At 46.0% G+C, this 19,051-nt stretch overlaps 1 protein-coding gene across 2 annotated transcripts in view; it reads right to left on the bottom strand.

Moving 5' to 3' along the window:
• LOC147895481 (uncharacterized) overlaps positions 1-19,051 on the bottom strand; it is a 138,718-nt gene that overhangs the window by 97,683 nt on the left and 21,984 nt on the right. For both annotated transcript variants that reach the window (XM_087384029.1, XM_087384030.1), the window contains exons 2-4: positions 18,729-18,848; positions 18,100-18,178; positions 7,816-7,919 (exon numbers count right to left, since the gene is read on the bottom strand). In XM_087384029.1, coding sequence (XP_087240155.1) covers positions 7,816-7,919; positions 18,100-18,178; positions 18,729-18,848 — 303 coding nt within the window. The remainder of the gene's footprint in view (positions 1-7,815; positions 7,920-18,099; positions 18,179-18,728; positions 18,849-19,051) is intronic.

Here is a 19,051-nt window from a genome sequence, read left to right as displayed (position 1 = left end):
GGGTAGAACAATCTCTTCCTCCTTCTTGGAAACATGGCCTTGTCAAATTGCTCCCCAAAAAAAGGTTGTGTGAGACAATGGCTGATTGGCGGCCTATATCTCTTATGCCACTCATTTACAAACTCATTGCCAAAATGATTGTCCTCACGGTTCGATTTATTTTGCAAGCAGGACTTCATCCTAGGCAGTATGGGTTTTTCCCAGAAGGCAGATTACTGACAATATCTCCAATGCTTTGCTTGCAATTGAGTGTGCCAAATATTCTAAACAGGATGTTCTCATTCCTGCAAGTGGACATTGCGAAAGCATTTGATATTGTCCATTGGGATTTTATCTCTCAGACTATGCATAAATTGGGATTTGGCCCTCGGCTGGTCCATATTATTTATTGGCTCTATTCTCATGCCACTGCACAGTGTTTGCTTGGTGGTGGGTTGTCAAGAACCTGGACCGCTCAGTGAGACAGGGTTGCCCTCTTAGTTCACTACTGTATGCCATTGCTACTCATCCGTTATTGTTGCATATGGACCATCTTGCAGATATAGGGCAGCTTCATGGCTTGCAAATTCCAGGGGCACAATCATTTCTTGCACAGGCATATGTTGATGATTCATATTTCATGCCCAGGAATTCTCAAAGTGACCTCTCTCATTTGATCCATACTCTGAATGATTTTGGCATAGCTGCTGGACTGCATATCAACTTTCAAAAATCAAATCTTCTAGCATTGAAAGAAGCTGATTGGCATGCACTTCTCTGGCCAGGCCACATTATCTCTTCCCATACTATTGTGAGGCATCTAGGGTATCCCATTGGCTGGAATATTACCCCACAACAACAGCTCAAATGGGTGCTTCAAAAGATCAACAAGAAGCTGGAATACTGGCATTTGTCCACTTGGCCTCTACATGTTCGACTTCGGATAGTACAGTCCATCATTATGGCATATGTGCAATTTTATTTGCCTCTTCTTCCCTGGTCTTTTAAGCATTTGGCTTCATATATGTCCCAGGCTATGGAGATATTTTGGAAAAGCAAATCTCACAAAAAGGCTTTGTGACTACTTCCCATGCAGTCTGTTTGTTCACCTAAGACTCATGGGGGGCTGAATATTCTCTATCTTCAGTTTCATATGTTGGCAAGAAAGAGCACTATGATTGCTGATTTTTTTCAGCAAAAACAGCCATGGGCTATTATGTTAGCAGCTATGTGTGGAAACATGACGTCCCATGCATATGGGCATTGGATTACAGATCACTGGGAAGCAGTCATGACCACATTTCAAGGGAAAATTCCTGGTTGTCCTGTTTCTACTGCTTTTATTCATGATTGAAAGAGAATTCTCTCTTATGCTAAATGGACAGGTGCTTCTTCTCATCATGGTAATTCTTTTCGCTTGGAAAGCATCCATTGCAGCAAGGTGTTTGAATCGCCTCTCGCTTTACAGGCACCTATTAAAGCATATAATCTTATGAAATTGGGCATAAGATTTGTTGGAGATGTTGTGGATCAACAAGGTTATATGCTTTCATTTCCACAAGCTTGCAGGACATTCCCCTTGGGTCTGCATCATAGGTCCATTTGGAGAATACTTACAACTATGTTGCAGCCATTTGTTCATGTTCCTCCACTGTTTGTACAGGACAAATTACTGGACTGGAATCTGACTTCCTTATTTCTTGCTACCTGTTCGCTTTCAATGCATAATCTGGCCTCCTCGATGGTCTACAGATTTCTTCTTCCACCGCCATGGATTGATAAGCATGCCAACACTCTTTGGAATTTGGATAGGCCTTTATCTTGGTGGCAATCACGACTCAAGAAAATTTGGAAAGCCAAATTGCCATTGAAACAGAGGCTTTTCTTTTGGAGATGTATAGTGGGAGCTTTTTCAATTGGGGTGAAATTGGCAGCACGTCGCATTGCTTCCCCTTCCTGCCCCTGTTGCTCTCATCACCGCGAGACAGTTCCCCATCTATTATGGTCTTGCCCGCACTCTCGGATATTGATCACTCATGTCTCTCATTTGCTGCGGCTTCGGTTTCCCTTTATCAGACTCCGGAAACTCTTCTGGATGTTTGGATGCTTCTCATCTCAGATGTCTCCATTCCTCCTTTTCTTTCACTGGACTCGTTTTTGGGTACTATGAACCATTTGGACACAGAGATTGCATTCTAGGATGGGACAACAGTTTCCTCATGCATATGTTGTCTTCAGAATGTCCCTCAAGCAATCTTTACATGATAGTTATGCTGTGAGGGACTTGGATGCTACTAGCCTTGAAGTGTTTTCTGACTGTTTTTGAGTTCTTCCATTAGGCTCTCTTTTGGAGTCTAATGTCATGTACATTGATCTCATGTTAATAATATAATTACTGGTTTCACAAAAAAAAGTGTGTGTGTGTGTGTGTGATGATCAAGGCTATGTCTTATCTTTTCCTCAGGCCACTGCTTCCTATGCATTGGGAATGCATCATAGGTCTATATGGAAGAAAATTGCTGATTTATTACATCCTTTTCTACCTGTTCCTCCTGTGGCTGACACAGACAGGCTTACGGATTGGCAATTGCAACCCTCTGCTACATGCACTCATCCTGTTCCTCTTCCTGCATTAACCTCCATCAAAGCCTACAGGCTTCTTCAGCCTGCTCCATGGATTCAACAATGTGCTAATTCTCTGTGGCATATAAGGAAGCCCCTCTCATGGTGGCCGAAGAATCTCGGGATGTTATGGAAGTGTAAAATGCCATTGAAACAAAGACTTTTTCTTTGGAGATGTATGACAAGCACATTGTCAGTGGGGGTCACACTTGCTAAACGTCGCATTGCACCATCCACATGTTTAAGATGTTAGGCTCCTTCAGAGACTGTTCTTCATTTGCTTTGGCACTGCCCGTGTTCTAGGATCCTCCTCAGGAGAATTTCAGATTATCTTCGGCTCCGTTTCCCGAGTCACAGATTTGGGAAACATTTCTCACTCTTTGGCAGATTTATGAGGTGTTTGTCTCAATACTCACTATTTCTCTCTTGGGTGAGATATTGGGCTCTTTGGACAATCTGGAGTGAGCATAATTTGGCATACTTGGGTCGGCAGATTCACAAGTCATATGAATCTTTCCGAGCCTCATTGCGGCAATCCTTATATGATGCCTTCCATGAGGGCGATATGGATGCTTCTTGCATAGAGCTTTTCTTTATATGTTTCTAATCTTTGGGATACTCTCCATTTTGGAGACCTCCCATCATGTAAATTTATGAGCATATAAATATACTGCACTAGATATTACCAAAAAAAAAAAAGAGTGTGTGTGCGTGTGAGAGTACGTGTGTGTGTGTGTGTGTGTGTGTGTGTGTGTGTGTGTGTGTGTGTGTGTGTGCGTGCCATCAAGGAGATCTTCCTCAGTCATGCCTGGAAATAGTTTCTCTTTGCTTTTGATTTCCTGTTGAGGCTCTCTGTTTTTTTGAGACCCTTATGTAAATTTTGCTGATAATATAATCATGGATTTACAAAAAAAAAAGTGTGTGTGTGGTGGACGTGTGTGTGTGTGAGAGATGGAGACCTCCTCCTCTGCCCTGCCAGCCTTGTCTTCCTCCCCATTTCCATCCGTACAGTCACCCTCGACGTCCATGCTGCCTACCTTGCCTTCCGTACAGCTGCCGTCAACTGTACGACCTTCCGTACAAGCTCCGTCCACCCTGCTCCCCCCCGTACAGCCCCCTGTACAGCTCCCCGTACAACTCTCGTGCTCCCTGCACATCCTCGTACAGCCTTTTGTGCTTGTTGTACGGCCATCCGTACAGGCTGTACGGTCGACTGTACAACCTGTACGGTCATCTGCGCAGTCTCCTTCCGTATCTGTGTTGCAGCCCTCGGTGGCTTTTGCTCCAGTCTCATCTTCCTCCTCCTTTCCTGCTGCTCCGACACCTGCTTCTTTTGTTTTCTCTGCCTCCGCGCCTCCTTCTTCCTCTACTCCTCCTACTCGTGTTTTTCTTCGGCGGAAGCATGGTGGTTTGTCTGCCTCACCTTTGATCAAATCGGCAAAGCTGGATGTTTCTGATGGCCCTTCTTCCCTCCAGCTAGATCTTCTACTCTGCCTCTGTCACAGAAGTTCCTTCATCGAGTTTCCCGCTTGTTTGTTCCTTGGATTCTGCCCTTTTGGTCTCTGGTCTTCGATAGGCTCAAAAATTTGGAGTCTGCCTCTATTTTATGGGCAGGGTTTTATCTTCAGCTCAACTTCATCATTGGGCTGATGTTGCAATGGGTTTGGATTGTATTTCATCCTTTGTCTTTCAGGGCAAAGGATTTTACTATGCCCACTGCTCTTCGACTGAGGTGGTAGAGTGCCTTGTCAGTCACGCTGGTGTTCCTGGGGCTGATTTCTTCGCTTATGTCATGCCCTGAAATCCACTTTTCGATCCTTCTGCTACCCTTCTGACTCACTGTCCGGTTTGGATTACTCTCAAAGCGCTGCATGTGCCTCTTCTTCAGCATCTTCCAACTCTTGCAGCTTTTTTGGGAAGGCCTCTTCATGTTCTGAGACAGGAGTTCTTGCAAGCCTCCCATGATGTTCGCCTTTGCATTTTGTGGGATATGACGCAGCCCGTGCCATCTACTCTGGATCTTGATTTGGGATTTGCCCATCCGATGCGCATCAGGCTCCATTTTGCATCTTTTCCCACTGCATGTTATCGGTGCCGACAGGTTGGTCATTTTGCACGTGATTGCCCTTCTACATCTAGGCCCATTCCTCCTGCTCCTCCTTCAGCTGTCAAGGTTACTCTCCCTTCTCCTCCGGTTTCTGCTATGGCTTCTTTGGCAAAGCCTTCTATAGCTCCGAAGCACTACTGGAGGAAGGTTGATAAATCACAGGTAAATCTTCCTCTTGCTGAAGAAGCTCAGGATTGCACCCTTGTTGAGCACCATCAATTTCCTTCTACTCAGGATATGGATGTACCCCTTGCAGAGGGCATTTTACAGGATGATATGCATGCTCTCTCTCAGGATGCTGCCCCTGCTCTTACTCAGATTGATCCTCTGAATGAAGCTCAAATGCTAAACCCTGCTTTATTAGATGCAGCTTTTTCATCGGAAGATACAGATGTTGATTTAGCTTCTTTGCCTTTGATGCCTGTGCCAGAGTCTTCTTCTGTCCGGGATGCACTGTCCGGGATGCAGAAGTACCTTTTTTACTGGAATCTTTTCATCACATGTTACAACAGGTTTTTGACCCTCTGATTCAAAAATTTCGGGTACCAGCCTATATCAAGAAGAATCACAAGGGCAAAAAACAGCTTGTTTTTATTGATGGTGTGGTTTCATCACTGCATCAGTTTTTACAGAGCAACAATTTGAAGCTGGAGGATGCTGTGTTTGATCCTAATCCAGCTTGATATGTCACTTTTTACTTGGCTACCTCATGACTTTTGCTCTGAGGTTTTACTTGTAAAAACTTTTTCCTTGTACTTATTGGTGGGTTTTTACCTCTTTTGAGGTTTCCCACATGGAAATATAAAGATTTCACTTTTTAAAAAAAAGTGTGTGTGTTCTTGTTCCTCTTGCTCCTTCTTCCACTGTGAAGGTTACTCTTCCTTCTTCTCCGGTTTCTGCTAAGGCTTTATTGGATAAGCCTTCTTTTACTGCTCCAAAGCATTACTAGAGGAAGGTAGAAAAATCATAGGCCAATCTTTCTCTTGTTGAAGAAGTTCATGATCCGACTCCTGTTCAGCATCATTAGCCTCCTCCTCCTCAGGATATGGATGTGCCCCTTGCAAAGGGGATCATACAGGATGTTGCACATGCTCTTTCTCAGGTTGATCCTCGAAGTGAAGCTGAAATGCTGAGTCCTGCTTTATCACATGCAACTCTTTCGTTGGAGGATATAGATGTTGATCTAGCTCCTTTGCCTCTGATGCCTGTGCCAAAGTCTTTTTCTGTTCGGGATGCAGATGTGCCATTTTCACTGGATTCTTTTCATCCCATGTTACAATAGGTTTTTGACCCTCTGATTCAGAAATTTCGGGTGCCGGGCTATATTAAGAAGAATCACAAGGGCAAAAACCAGCTTGTTTTTATTGATGGTGTGGTTTCTACACTGCATTAGTTTTTACAAAGCAATAATCTGAAGTTGGAGGATGTTGTGTTTCATCCTCCTGCTTGATATGTAACTTTTTACTTGGCTGCCTCATGACTTTTGCTCTGAGGCTTTACTTGTAAATTTTGTCTTTATACTTATTGGTGGGTTTTTACCTCTTTTGGGGTTTCCCACACAGAAATATAAGATTTCACCCAAAAAAAAGTGTGTTCTTGTAATATAGATATACAAGGATTTCACCCCCCCTTAAAAAAAGTGTGTATATGTGTACGTGTGTATGTATGTATGTATATATGTGAATGCATACATAGCATTGAAATTAAAACTGTGTGCATTCATATATACATACATATACACACTTGTTCTGTTTTGGTAAAAGAGAGATTTCATTCAAGAAAATGTAGATTCGTAGCTGTCCAAAGTGGAACAGCTACTACTCAAAACTAGAAACAGTAATAAAAAACTTCCAACTGGGCTTACGAACGGTCTCCAAGGGAATGAGCATCCTGATGAGATCGAAGCAAAGAACATCGAAAATAGGGAAAGACATCCACTAAAGAGTGCTCATACAATTGAATGGTAGGAGCACACACACCCACACATTTTTTTTTGGGTTGTGAAATCAATGTTTGTTTATATTACAAGAAGGCAAGGAAACATCAGAACATTTCAATAAGGCAAGTAGACAGAGGAATCTATCTAACGAGCACTGAGAAACACACTTTTTTTGGTGAAAACCAGTTGTCATTATATTACAAAAAGCAGTCCCAAAGAAAGGGACAATCTGCTACAAATATCAGAAGACCTCATTATATGAGAAGAAAGCAGGATAATCTAAGTTCCACACATGTAGACAATCATAAAGTGATTGTTGTAATGATGCATGGAAGAAGTGATATTTGCAAGAGATGGAGCAATGACACACTTTTTTTTTTTGTGAAACCAGTAACTATAAAATTAACATGAAATCAATGTACATGACATTAGACTCCAAAAGAGAGCCTAATGAAAGAACTCAAAAACAGTGAGAAAACACTTCAAGGCTAGTAGCATCCAAGTCCACACACACACACACACACACAAAATTTTTTTTGGTGAAATCCATTTGTCATGATATCACAAAAAGCAGTCCCAAAGAAAGGGACAGCCAGTTATAAGCATCAAAAGATATCATTATAACACACACTCACACACATATATATAATTCTACACATATACGTATAATTATGTATATACACATATGTATGTATGTATGTATGTATGTAGCATGGACTTACACTGATGTGCACATAGTAGCATGCCCCTCCAGCTGGTGCATGTGTGCATGTGTGTATGTGTCTGTGCAAGGACAGGTATTTTTTTCGAATAGATGTGTGTGATAGTAAATGTTTCAAACACATGAGATTGTTTCCAACATACTAGCAAATCCAGAGGTGTGCCATGCCTGCTTATATGGATGCACTTATGGACTTGGGCAGGAAGCACTTTTCATATATGTAAGCTTAAAAAGGACTATGAGCCAGGAAAAGAATACTACACTACCATGCACCAATGAGTAGGTCATACCTTCCAACCATCGATTCCCAAAAAAGGGCCCATAATCTTGAAAGAAACCGCACTTATGGACTTGGGCAGGAAGCACTTTTCATATATGTAAGCTTAAAAAGGGCTATGAGCCAGGAAGAGAATACTACACTACCATGCACCAATGAGTAGGTCATACCTTCCAACCATCGATTCCCAAAAAAGGGCCCATAATCTTGAAAGAAACCAGGGTTCCAATAATAGTGCCAAGTGCTCCATACCAAAATGCCTTTAGAGTTGAGCCTGTCCTTCAAAACCAGTACTGATCTGTAAGCAACATATAAAGTGAACAATTCTCATTAAACCTCTTCCACCTCATAAAAACTTTTTATTAAGATAATACTGTTCCTATTATTTGTGGTAAAATAAACCACTCAGTCAGCCTTTATTGCATGTACGCAGCATTTGTAGATCTAGATAAATGTAGGAAGATGCCCAGCACATATCATAACGGTTTTTCCCTCAAGACAGTCAGTCACAGGGTTCGGAATGCAAAATTCACCAGGGCTGAGCTACCAATAGTACCACGAGTATCTGATGGTGACTTCGAGACTGAAGAGCTTTTAAGAAATCCCCCCTTGTCATAGGGGAACCATCCTGCACCTTTTTAATGCCTTCCTGTACATGTCTCTCTTTTTTTTCTATTATCAAGTTCTTCAGATAGCTAAAATGATCATGACCTTCTGCAATTTTTTATTTTTGCCTTTCTGCTAAGGAGCTCTTGGGAACTCTCTAGTATTAGGAATTTTAGGAGGCGTGTGAAGAGGCACAATTCTCCTCCATTCTATGCATGCCTTACAGCTGTCTCTTTATTTCTTCCTCTTGTCATTTTCCATAGAAACCATAACAGTGACCTTCTAAGTCTTCTTTTTAACTGCCTTTACTTTGAATGTTTGGCTCAAAAATATTTGCAACCCTGCTTCTTTCTCCTTTCTGTTCTTTTGTATTAAAAACGTGGTGTAGTAGATATTATTATCGTGTTGCTCCATACTCTTGGCTGATGTGCAGGTCTTGAGATTGCTAGTCAACCCCCATCCTCTTCCCTTTTATCTTTTCGTCACTCCGTAAGTCTTTCCTTGTTTCTTTGTTTGAGGCCTTACAAGCAGTCCCAGAGCTTGCCACCCTGCCCCTTTTCCAGATGCCCTTTTGTTGCTCTCTTCCCTCTCTCTTCCTCACCTGTTTCTCTCCTTCCAACTCTGCTATTTCCCTGTTTAGACTAGCCTATTTATTAGTCATTTTTATCATCCTTTGGAGGATTTGCCCTTGGATGAGGCTGTATTCCAGCAGATATACAATTGCTATTGCCTTACTTTAGTTCTGTGTGTGTGTGTGTGTGTGTGTGTGTGTGGGAGAGGCACGTATGCACATTGTGTGGCATGCAGGAGGTTGAGACAAAGGAGCACTTCATCTTCAGGTGTCCTATGTACTATGAGATCCGAGGGCGTTTCTACTGCCTCTTCAGAGACAGCTATGGGATTTTGGCCCGATTCCTCTCCTACCCAGACCAGCGATGCTTGGTAGGTTTCATTCGTGAGGTACTCAGACACCGTGAGAGGATACTCCGAGCACGGAGACAGGAGCACACGTTTTCCTTGGCTGATCCCTCTCAGAGATCTATCACGGAGTTTTTTCAGCCAGATCACATGGACCCCCACGAGACGAGGCCTCGACATGACCGTGACCCGGAGCTTGTGACCCGACAACTCAGACAAAGGGTTGACACACAGATCACACTTGGGGACATCCCCTCCCTGTTTAGAGTCGGAGACCGAATGACGGGGGTCATAGTAGCCCTGGTTAGACACAGAGCTACGACCAGGAGACGTGCCAGGACTGCACCTTTGAGTGGCCGACAGCACTCTATTGCCGATTTCATGCCCCCATTGCCTCATCCACCCTGATGTCCTGATGATGATGATGATGATGATGATGATGATGATGATGAGATTGATATATAGTTGACCATTGACATGACTATGTTGTACTTAGGACTTAGTACTACCATTCTTCATTTTTTGCATTTTGCATTGGTGTGGATGCTCGTTTAGTAGCTCCACTACCACAACTCATTTGTACCAAGTTTTTCACAATTTCATAGAGACCCATTGGTCTTCCGAAGACTTTAATAAACTCTCTCTCTCTCTCTCTCTCTCTCCACTATCCCCTCGCTCCCCCTCCGTACCCCCTTGCTCCCCCTCCGTACCCCCTCCGCTACCCCTCCATACCCCCTCACTCCCCCTCCGCTACCCCTCGCTCAGGACCCCCCCGCCGCCGCCTTGGAGAAAAAAAAAATCCCCCCCCCCCTTCCAACAGCTCCGACCTCTTGCCCACTTCTGCCTCCCCCATAATGAAGGGAACAGGGGGATGAGGACAAGAGACTAGACTAGACTAGGCAGGAGACCCTTCGCTCCAAATTTGCATACGCGTGGAGATGGGGAAGGGGAACGGTGACAAGGCGAAAACACAAAAGCAACTCAATCTGGACTTCAACAAACACAGCAACCAGAGTGGTTTGACAGTGGATAGTACCGTGGCCCTGAAGAAAGGGGCCCACCCAAAGTCCATGCCGCTCACCACTATTTCACCACCATCATCTGCCTCATCATCTACGCCACCTCTCTCCTCCCCCTCTCCTGCATCATCATCACAGGTCCTCTCCAATAGCCTCACCACTGGTCCCACCGGCCATGGCTCCACAGTACTTTCCCCTCGTATCACCTCTACCTCTCAGTCAGCCACCCTTCATCACCTCGTCCGGCCTCGCTACTCCTACATACCACTCCCCCGCCCAGATCATTCTATCCCCACCCTCAGTACAACCTTAGCAGCCCACCTTCATTCCAACCCCTCTCGAGATCCAGTTCTCATCTGGACCAGGACATCTTAGGCCCCCACCAAATGCTTGGACTCCCTATTGCATGAGATACACAACATTCGGGCCCATCAGGCAGAGCTGACACATTACACCCAGGACCAGGCCCGCATTATACATGAGCAGGGCACCCTTATCCAGGTACTTAGGCACGACATCACACAGCTTCGAGAGGAGCTCGGGACTCCCAGAGCAGCACCTGGAGGGACCCCAGTCACGGAGATGGAGGCATAGATAGCCACGATACAGTTGGCTATAGTAGAGATGACTAGATGGGTGGACGTGGCGAAACAGGAGCCCGCAAAGGCAACTGTTTCAGCTGCCATACAGGAGTAGCAACAGAGGGCTTCGAAGGCCCTAAACATCCGGATACGAGGGATCATGCGAGACAGCACCAGTACCACTACAACGCCCATGGAGGAGGCGATCACCTTTGTGACCACCACCATGGGGGTCCCCGACCATGGCATAGAGGGAGCATGGCGTGTTGGGAGAGATCCCAACCGAGAGCAACCCCTAGTCATTCGCTTCAGAGATTCACATGCTCAACTAGCGACACTCCGATGCCGAGCCGCTCTACGAGAGCATCCCACCCTGTCCATGGACAAGGATTTGACACCACTACAGATTGAGGAGCAACGAGTTCTTCTGCAGCAGCGGGATGTTGCCCGCAAGGAGGAAGACGATAGGTTGTTGATCGACACCCGTTGGGCTCCCACCCGTACCCCCTAGGGAGACAGGGCCTATGAGACTTAGGTTTCCGAGACCCTAGATTGCACCATTTGGAACTATAATGGTACCTTATAGACCCAAGGAACTTCTCGGAGTCTTATACAGGACGAGACATAGTCTTTTACACGGAGATACACCAGAGCCTAGAGCGTCCACAACCGATAGTCAGTGGCTACACATGGGAGTCAGCCTTCAGGGATGAGATGAGGGATACAGGAGGAGTTCGAGGATCAGGCGGGGTCGTAGTATTGTACAGGTCCTCCCTCGTTGGAGCCATCTCCATTGAGAGGAAGGACGCACACTCCCGATTCATGTAGATCCGGATCCGACGCACAAACACTCGTGACCTTTTCATAGCTATATGCTACTTCCCACCAGACAGAGGAGGGTGAGACATCACCATATGCACCCTTACATCAGGATATCCCAGACCTTTCAGTCCGCAGGGAAGTTCTCCTTGTTGGGGACTTCAACGCCAGGATGAGCACGTGCCAGGCACCACTCCTGGACTTTCGAGACGACTCTATCATGCTACCAGAGATGGACCTAGACGGAGCAGGTATGACCAGGACCTCATCGGACCGACACGGGCCTGTTACACCATTTGGACATGCACTCCTTGATCTGGGCAGGATGCATGATCTCATCATCTACAACGGGCTTGACCTATGGCCCTCCTCAGGTGGTTTTACTTGCTTCCCACATGGGGGAGGCACTAGTGTAGTAGATTACATCATGGGATCCCCTACCTTCACTTCATGTATCACCGACTTCACCGTAGCACCACTCCCTCCAGAAGCTGATCACACATACCTATTCTTCACTATCGCCACCCCACGCTTAGCCACACCATATAGAAAGCACGACACCTACCATGACATACACTTTGATCACAGCCTCTCACTGGCCTACTCTGGGACGCCTAAACAGACTCCTAACCTACATCGATCACATACCACTCATAGAGGACCGTGCTGCCCTGATTAGTCACACACTCCACGAGGCTGCCCTCCAAATCTTTCTCCCCACCACATGGTCCACTAGACCACCACCTCTTGGTTCTGTACCCTGCAACAATTGGTACCATGCGGAGTGCAAGGCTTATCGCTGACAGCTTCGACTTGAAACCAAATGTCACCTCCCAAACACACCAGACATGGTACACAAGTACCAACGTCTCGTACGTCAGAAGAAGCAGGCATTTCTTCGTCGAAATGAGGAGCTGCTGCACATCTTGTACAGCAACAACTCTAAGGATTTTTGGTGGAGATTCCTTAAGCGTAGGTCTCCATCACCCCTCACTGACACGAGAGTTTGGCACACGTATGCACACCATCTTTATGATGTCCCACACCAGCCCACTCCAGATCTCATACACACACCTCGTCCCACCACTTGCATGTTATTCACCAGAGGGGGAGTCAAGGACGCGACATTGAAACTACACAATGGCCGAGCTAAGGATCACAAGGGGCTATGCACAAGTTTATCGCATATGGGATCAACACTTTAGCCCCGATCCTAGCAAAGCTATTCAATGACGCTATTTGCCTTGGCTTCCCCCGCACTTGGACACTCAACACCATCACCCCCATCCACAAGGCAGGGGATCCCATGGACCCGAGTAACTACAAGACTATCATGATTGGACATGTGATGTCCAAGATCTATGCAGCTGTATTGGATGCATCGATCAGCCTATTCGTAGAGATGAGAGGGCTCAGAGCAGAGGGTCAAGTCAGTTTCAAGTGAGACCATGGGACTATGGATCACATACTCACACTTAGGAGTGTCATTGAGGAGGCCAAATCACGAAAGGAGAGGGTATATTGCTGCTTTGTGGATTTTCGCAAAGCCTTTGACATAGTACCTCGAGCTCGTCTCATCACACGCCTACATACACTGGGATTTGATCAGGAGATCATCTGGGCAGTCATGGCACTGTATGAGAGAGTCTCAGGCCGAGTTCAGATAGGAGCAGTTTGGACAGATGAGATCTTGACTACCATAGCGGTCAAACAGGGTTGTCCCTTATCACCGACCCTGTTTGGCCTCTACATCGATGAGCTTGAGACTTTCATGGGGGCATCCGGAGGGACTGGTTGCTCACTTGCCGGGATCATCATCAGGATTCTTCTTTATGCAAATGATGTGGCACTCTTGTCGTCCACACCCGAGGGGCTCCAGCGACACGTGGATGCCCTGCAGGCTTTTTGTTTATCCCATGATTTGGAGGTCAACCTTGGCAAGACCAAGGTCATGATCTTTAACACCTCTCGAGCAAACATGCAATGGAAGCAGCTTACTTTTACTTTTGGTGGGTCACCAGTTGAGATCGTATCCTCATACACTTACTTGGGGGTCATCTTCTCTGGCCCGATCTTCACGATGAGACCAACGATGCAGGCCAGACTGAGCAAGGGATACACCTCACTGGCTCGGTTAGAGAGACAATGCTTCCATTCCCACTTCCAGGACCCTCGGACCAAGGCTCTTCTCTTCGACTCCTTGGTCCGACCAGCCGGTATATATGGCAGCCCTTGTTGGGGGCCTGACATGTCAGAGATAGAGTGAACACGGGTGGAGCGCCTGCAGATCCTCATGCTCTCACGGATGATCCGGGGGAAACCGTCTATACCACATCACATCATTCAGGCCGAGTTTGGTGCTTCTCCACTCCAGCTAGATGCAGCCTTTCATACCATTATATATCTACACTGGGTTAGATCATATGGGGACTGCACATCAGGGAGAAAGAGGTTGCCATGGTTGGCTCTTGATTCCTCCATGAGGTTGGCAGCAGAGGAAGATGAGCGATCTGGTATGCATGAACTGAAAGATGGTTTGTGAGACTAGGGTTCCACATCGATAGGATATCTCCTTTTCAGTACAGTTTAGATCCTCCTCCGGTACTCCCACCCAGCCTCCCGATCGGGCCACATACCAACCAGGTCATTCGAGAGGATCTCCTGCAGCTACACACCTTTAGGACTTGGTTGGAGCTAAGGGAGCTTCCAGTGAAGCTAAGTTTCTACAGAGATTATTGTCTTCGTATTTCGGAGGAGGGATTCATCACACCACCGGGATACACTGAGCTTCATATGCCTCACTCACTATGGATCTCCATCGGACAATTTCGGGTATCATCACACCTCCTCCGCATAGAGAGCAGCAGATCAGAGGGGATTCATAGGGAGCATCACTTATGCATATTGTGCGACTGTCAGGAGGTCGAGTCGGAGGAGCATTTTATTTTCAGGTGCCCACTGTACTACGAGATCTGAGGTCGCTACCACTGCCTCTTCGGAGACAGCTCCGGGCTCCTTTCCAAATTCCTCGCCTACCTAGATCAGAGATGCCTCGCGGCCTTCATTCACGAGGGGGTCCGACACGTACTTACTCAGGCGACGGGGCTTGGCCACGTCATCAAACGCCTCTCAGAGCAGGATCACACAGTTCTTCCCATTGAGCGACATTGATTGTCCATCTCTAGCCGCAGACGTGACAGAGACCCCGACCTGACGACCATAGCACGACACACGAGACATCGAGGGGACACACAGATCATTCTGGGGGACCTCCCGTCATTATTTAGACACGAGATACGTCCCACGGGAGTCACGGTGGCTCTAGTCTTGCGTCGAGCCTCATCTAGGAGACCGAGACGCACGGCACCCCTTGACGGGCACCAACATCCCATCACCGGCGGCTATGCACTAGCCAGGGCGACATGACATACGGAGGTTTCTGCTCCGCTCCAGTCCTTTTCTTTTCATTGTTACATCCAAATGTATTTGATTATGTATGATCAGACTTAGGATTCAGCACGGGTGATGATGCTCGTTTCAGTAGCTCCACCCTTACTGTGATTTGTATCAGGTTTTCTTTCAGTCTCATAGACCCATTGGTCTTCCGAAGACTCTAATAGAATTTCTCTCTCTCTCTCTCTCTCTCTCTCTCTCTCTCTCTCTCTCTCTCGTATGCTTCTGCACACGCACTACTTTCACATGGTATTAGATGTTATGGTCGACTAGGGATTAGAAGAGCGTAGAGTTGCCATAGATCGAGGACATTGCTATGTAGATTTTGTCGCATTTCAAAGGGGCTAATCTGTGTTTGCAGGGCTGGCTCATGGTGAGTTGAGGCAGACGTCTTGGGAGGTTCGGCGCAGCCTGCCCAAGATGATTTGGGGCAGCTGGTTAGAGCAGCCTGCCCAAGACGAGTTGTGGCAGCAGTTTGGAGCAGCCTGTCCAAGGCCATTTGAGGCTAAAGTTTGAAACCACCTGCTCAGGGAGTGGACAGCCAAGGGGTCGGCACTTTGAAGGAGACAGCAGCAAGCTTGTTTTTTTTCCCCTTCCACACCCCCATCCACCTTTCCCTCTCTTTTTCTCTGCCTAGTGGGCTGTTCTTTGCCAGGATCGGCAGCAGGGTGAGGCATGAATAGTTTCATGGGACCCCCTTGTACGAGCAAGGAGGACACGCTCAATGGCACGAACTATTCCCATTGGCAGCTCAACCTAAAGGTCTGGTTTATTCACGAGGTCCTATAAGAGATAGTTTAGGGCTACAAACGAAAGCCCAAACATCCCAAGAGCTCCATCCATTGGGATGCTGGCCGGGAGGATGCTTTCTAGGAGGAGCTCCAAGATTGGAAGGACTTGGACTCCAAGGCACACTTATCGTTGGTACACATGATCACAAAGGAGGTCTCTCTGACAATACAATGATGACTAGTGCTTTCGAGGTATGGTCAATTGGAAGATCTCTATAAGGGATTCGGCTATGCGCACAGTCACGTTACAGGGACAGCTATATAGTCTTCAGTTCCCCGCAGGGAGTACCATGCAGTCATTCTTTATGAAGGCGAAGGTCAATTATGACCAGCTTCTGGCAATGGGTGCTTCCCTAGCATCTCTCCAGTTGACAGCTCTCACCCTAACCAAGTTTCTGCCACAATACAACATGGTTTCTCTATCTTTGAGGTGCCAGGTCACGAAGTCAGCTGGACTTGATGACTTATGCTCCCTTCTCTTAGAGGAGGAAATGGTTTTGTTATCTCAGGTCAAGTTGAAGAAGTCTCATGATAGTAGTGAGGCATACGCAGCAGTTCTGAAGAAAGGAAGGCTGAGGTGCTATGCCTGTGGGAAGAGAGGTCCAAGAACAAAGACAAGGACACAGAGTCAGACTCATCTCCTAACCAATCAGATGCTTCCAAGGCAGCTACTATTGCCCAGGAACACCGGATAGTACCAGCATTCTAACAATAAGAAAGTCTTTCCCCACATGTCATAGCCAGAGGTCGTGTGGGCAGGAGTGCAGGCTGATTGCAGCTCCTATCATTGGAAAGTCTGACAGGCAAAACAAAGTTGTAGAGCTATAGACCAGATATGTTCAAGGTTCATTGCCTAATGTCGCAGAGGCTATGACACAGTGTGTACCGGAGTTCGTTGTTCAAGGCTCCTGGACGTGATGTGTTCACCAAGGGATATTGGGCGTGGTCTGTGCTACAAATCATCATTCTACACTTGAAACTCAGTGAGACTATTCTTCTCATGCTAGGTTCTTTTGTTGAAACACGTGTGGCTGTTTACCACTCGACACAGCTCCAGATAGCCTGTGTGCTCATCACATGAGCTTGGGTGGCCCATAGAGCTTAACTAGGGATTTGCATGTCATGCAGCTTGCTGATTCCTGCTCCATGAAGATCCAGCAGCAAGTGAACGGCCTTGCCAAAGTCCATGGGCTTGAGACAAGCTTGGTGTGTGGCACGGGTCAAGAGCGAGGATGATCGGGCCGAGTAGTGGAGAGGTTCGCAAACAATGAGGTTCAGGCCATGTTTGAGGTTGGGATTGGGTTAGCAGCAGTTGGTAGCACCTGACGGTGAGTGCGGGTACTTGGATCTGCGGTTGTATTCAACAAGCTCATGCTCTTCCCAAACTAGCTGGTTGGCATCCCTCCCCATGACATCTGTTGCATTTGGTTGTTGCATTCCCCTTTCTGCAGTACTATCGAGATTCAGATTTTAGTTCTGCATTTTGGAGTCAGCTCAGATGCAGGCAGTTGTCCACTAGCCCAAGTACAGCTTGTATTTGAATTCATGGTACTAGGTTCATCAGATAACCCAAGGGAAAAGAGACAAAGGAACCAGCACATGCACACTCGTATCAGGCTAGGATCCCAGAAGGGAACCAATCCCTCTGAAATGGTTCAGCATGCATCAAGGTATGGGTGGACAATGTAAGGGGTTGTTTCAAAGTGCTATCAGAGCTCAAAGAGCACGATACAATGCTGTCTCCTGCATAACGTGAGTACCATCCAGTTGCAAACTCTGACACTGTGCGATGCCATCCATGAACCTCCCCTTTACATGAACACCTTAGGGTTATGATGACTAGGCAATCTCACGAGCTTTCAGTTCACACCTATTTTTGAAAATTCTTGTAATAACAAAGTTTGGAGTATTGGGCAGGTTGAACCTGCTGCTGTCCTTTTGTAATATATGCTTTGGTAGGTCAGTATCTCAGAAGGGTATGGAGCTCCAAAAGGAGATGCAGATCAAGCCTTATTTAACTAGAAATTATACTTCTTTAAATTAAAATTTTGTTTTTCAACAACTTCCAAAGACATGAAATGAAAGCAAAGACCACTGAAAGGGGTGACCAGTCTGCTTACAATAGAGCCAGGCTTGTTGCCATGCTTAGGATTAGGTGCCTAAGGGGTGCAACTGTGATTGAAACTCATGAATGACTCAGGAAAAGAGATGGAAAGAATACAATGCTTGACCTTCTTAAAGAGTATTTCTCTTCACTCTTTTCCCACCTGCTTCAGTCAAAATGCTTTGAACATCTGTTTCCAGAAGGCACAAAGAAACAGCCATAGGCATTAATGACGTGCAGACCTGCAACCAAACATTGCATGTTTAAAACCTTGACACCAAAGCCAATTCATGCAAGAGTGAAACCCTTAAATAAACCAACACACACCAGTGCCAACTCTTTTTTCTTTTCTTTTTTTTGCAAGAAGTAACAGTGCCAACTAATATTCTTCAATTATGCACCCAATCTTCCTACTCAAAATGTTAATCCATGAAGACCTATTTTGACTGTCTACCTGGTCATTAACGGCGGCTGTCCCACATATAACAATGAGCATAAGGTCAATCATCTGTACACAAATTAAAATCACTTCTATTCTAAAGGGGCACTTGTGCTTGTGTTCTAGCCCTGGTTTTCCGTCCAAGCACATGTCATGTAACAGCAACACCAAACCTGCACTTTACAACGTCCTGAAGTGACTTACAAGGGTAGAAACGACCAATTCTAGTGCATCGCTGGGACTTGACATCCTGCTGAGAATTGCACCAACATTCACACAGGTCGGTACCCACCCTCCCAAAAACACAACATTTCACAAAAAACTGAGAGCTTTAAAAATGTTGACAAACATACAAAATCATAGCACGGTGCTGTGCTTGGAATGAGCTGAACTCCAGATAACACCATTCCAAACAATAAAGCAAGCAAAGGCGCTGAAACCTTAGCTCCCCATGTTGTTTTGGCTTCCAGGATCTGATAACGTCCACAACATTGACTTTAAGATGTTAGTATTTGCATACACATACAAAATTTTATAAATCTAGATTAAGATCAAAAGAATAAACATATCTTTTAATAAGCACGACCACTTTTACACCCCTGGATAGGCCTTTTGATCTGAGTTAGGTTATTAGATCCTAAAGGGGAGGTACCATATATTTTTGTGTATTCATAGG

The sequence above is a fragment of the Dipteris shenzhenensis genome, chromosome 13, assembly GCF_047967505.1.
Source record: "Dipteris shenzhenensis isolate YYH24624 ecotype China chromosome 13, Dip_SZ_1.0, whole genome shotgun sequence".
In the NCBI taxonomy this organism is placed as follows: Eukaryota; Viridiplantae; Streptophyta; class Polypodiopsida; order Gleicheniales; family Dipteridaceae; genus Dipteris; species Dipteris shenzhenensis.
Note: the sequence above shows the minus strand (reverse complement) of the source record. Positions and strands in the feature narration are given on the sequence as shown.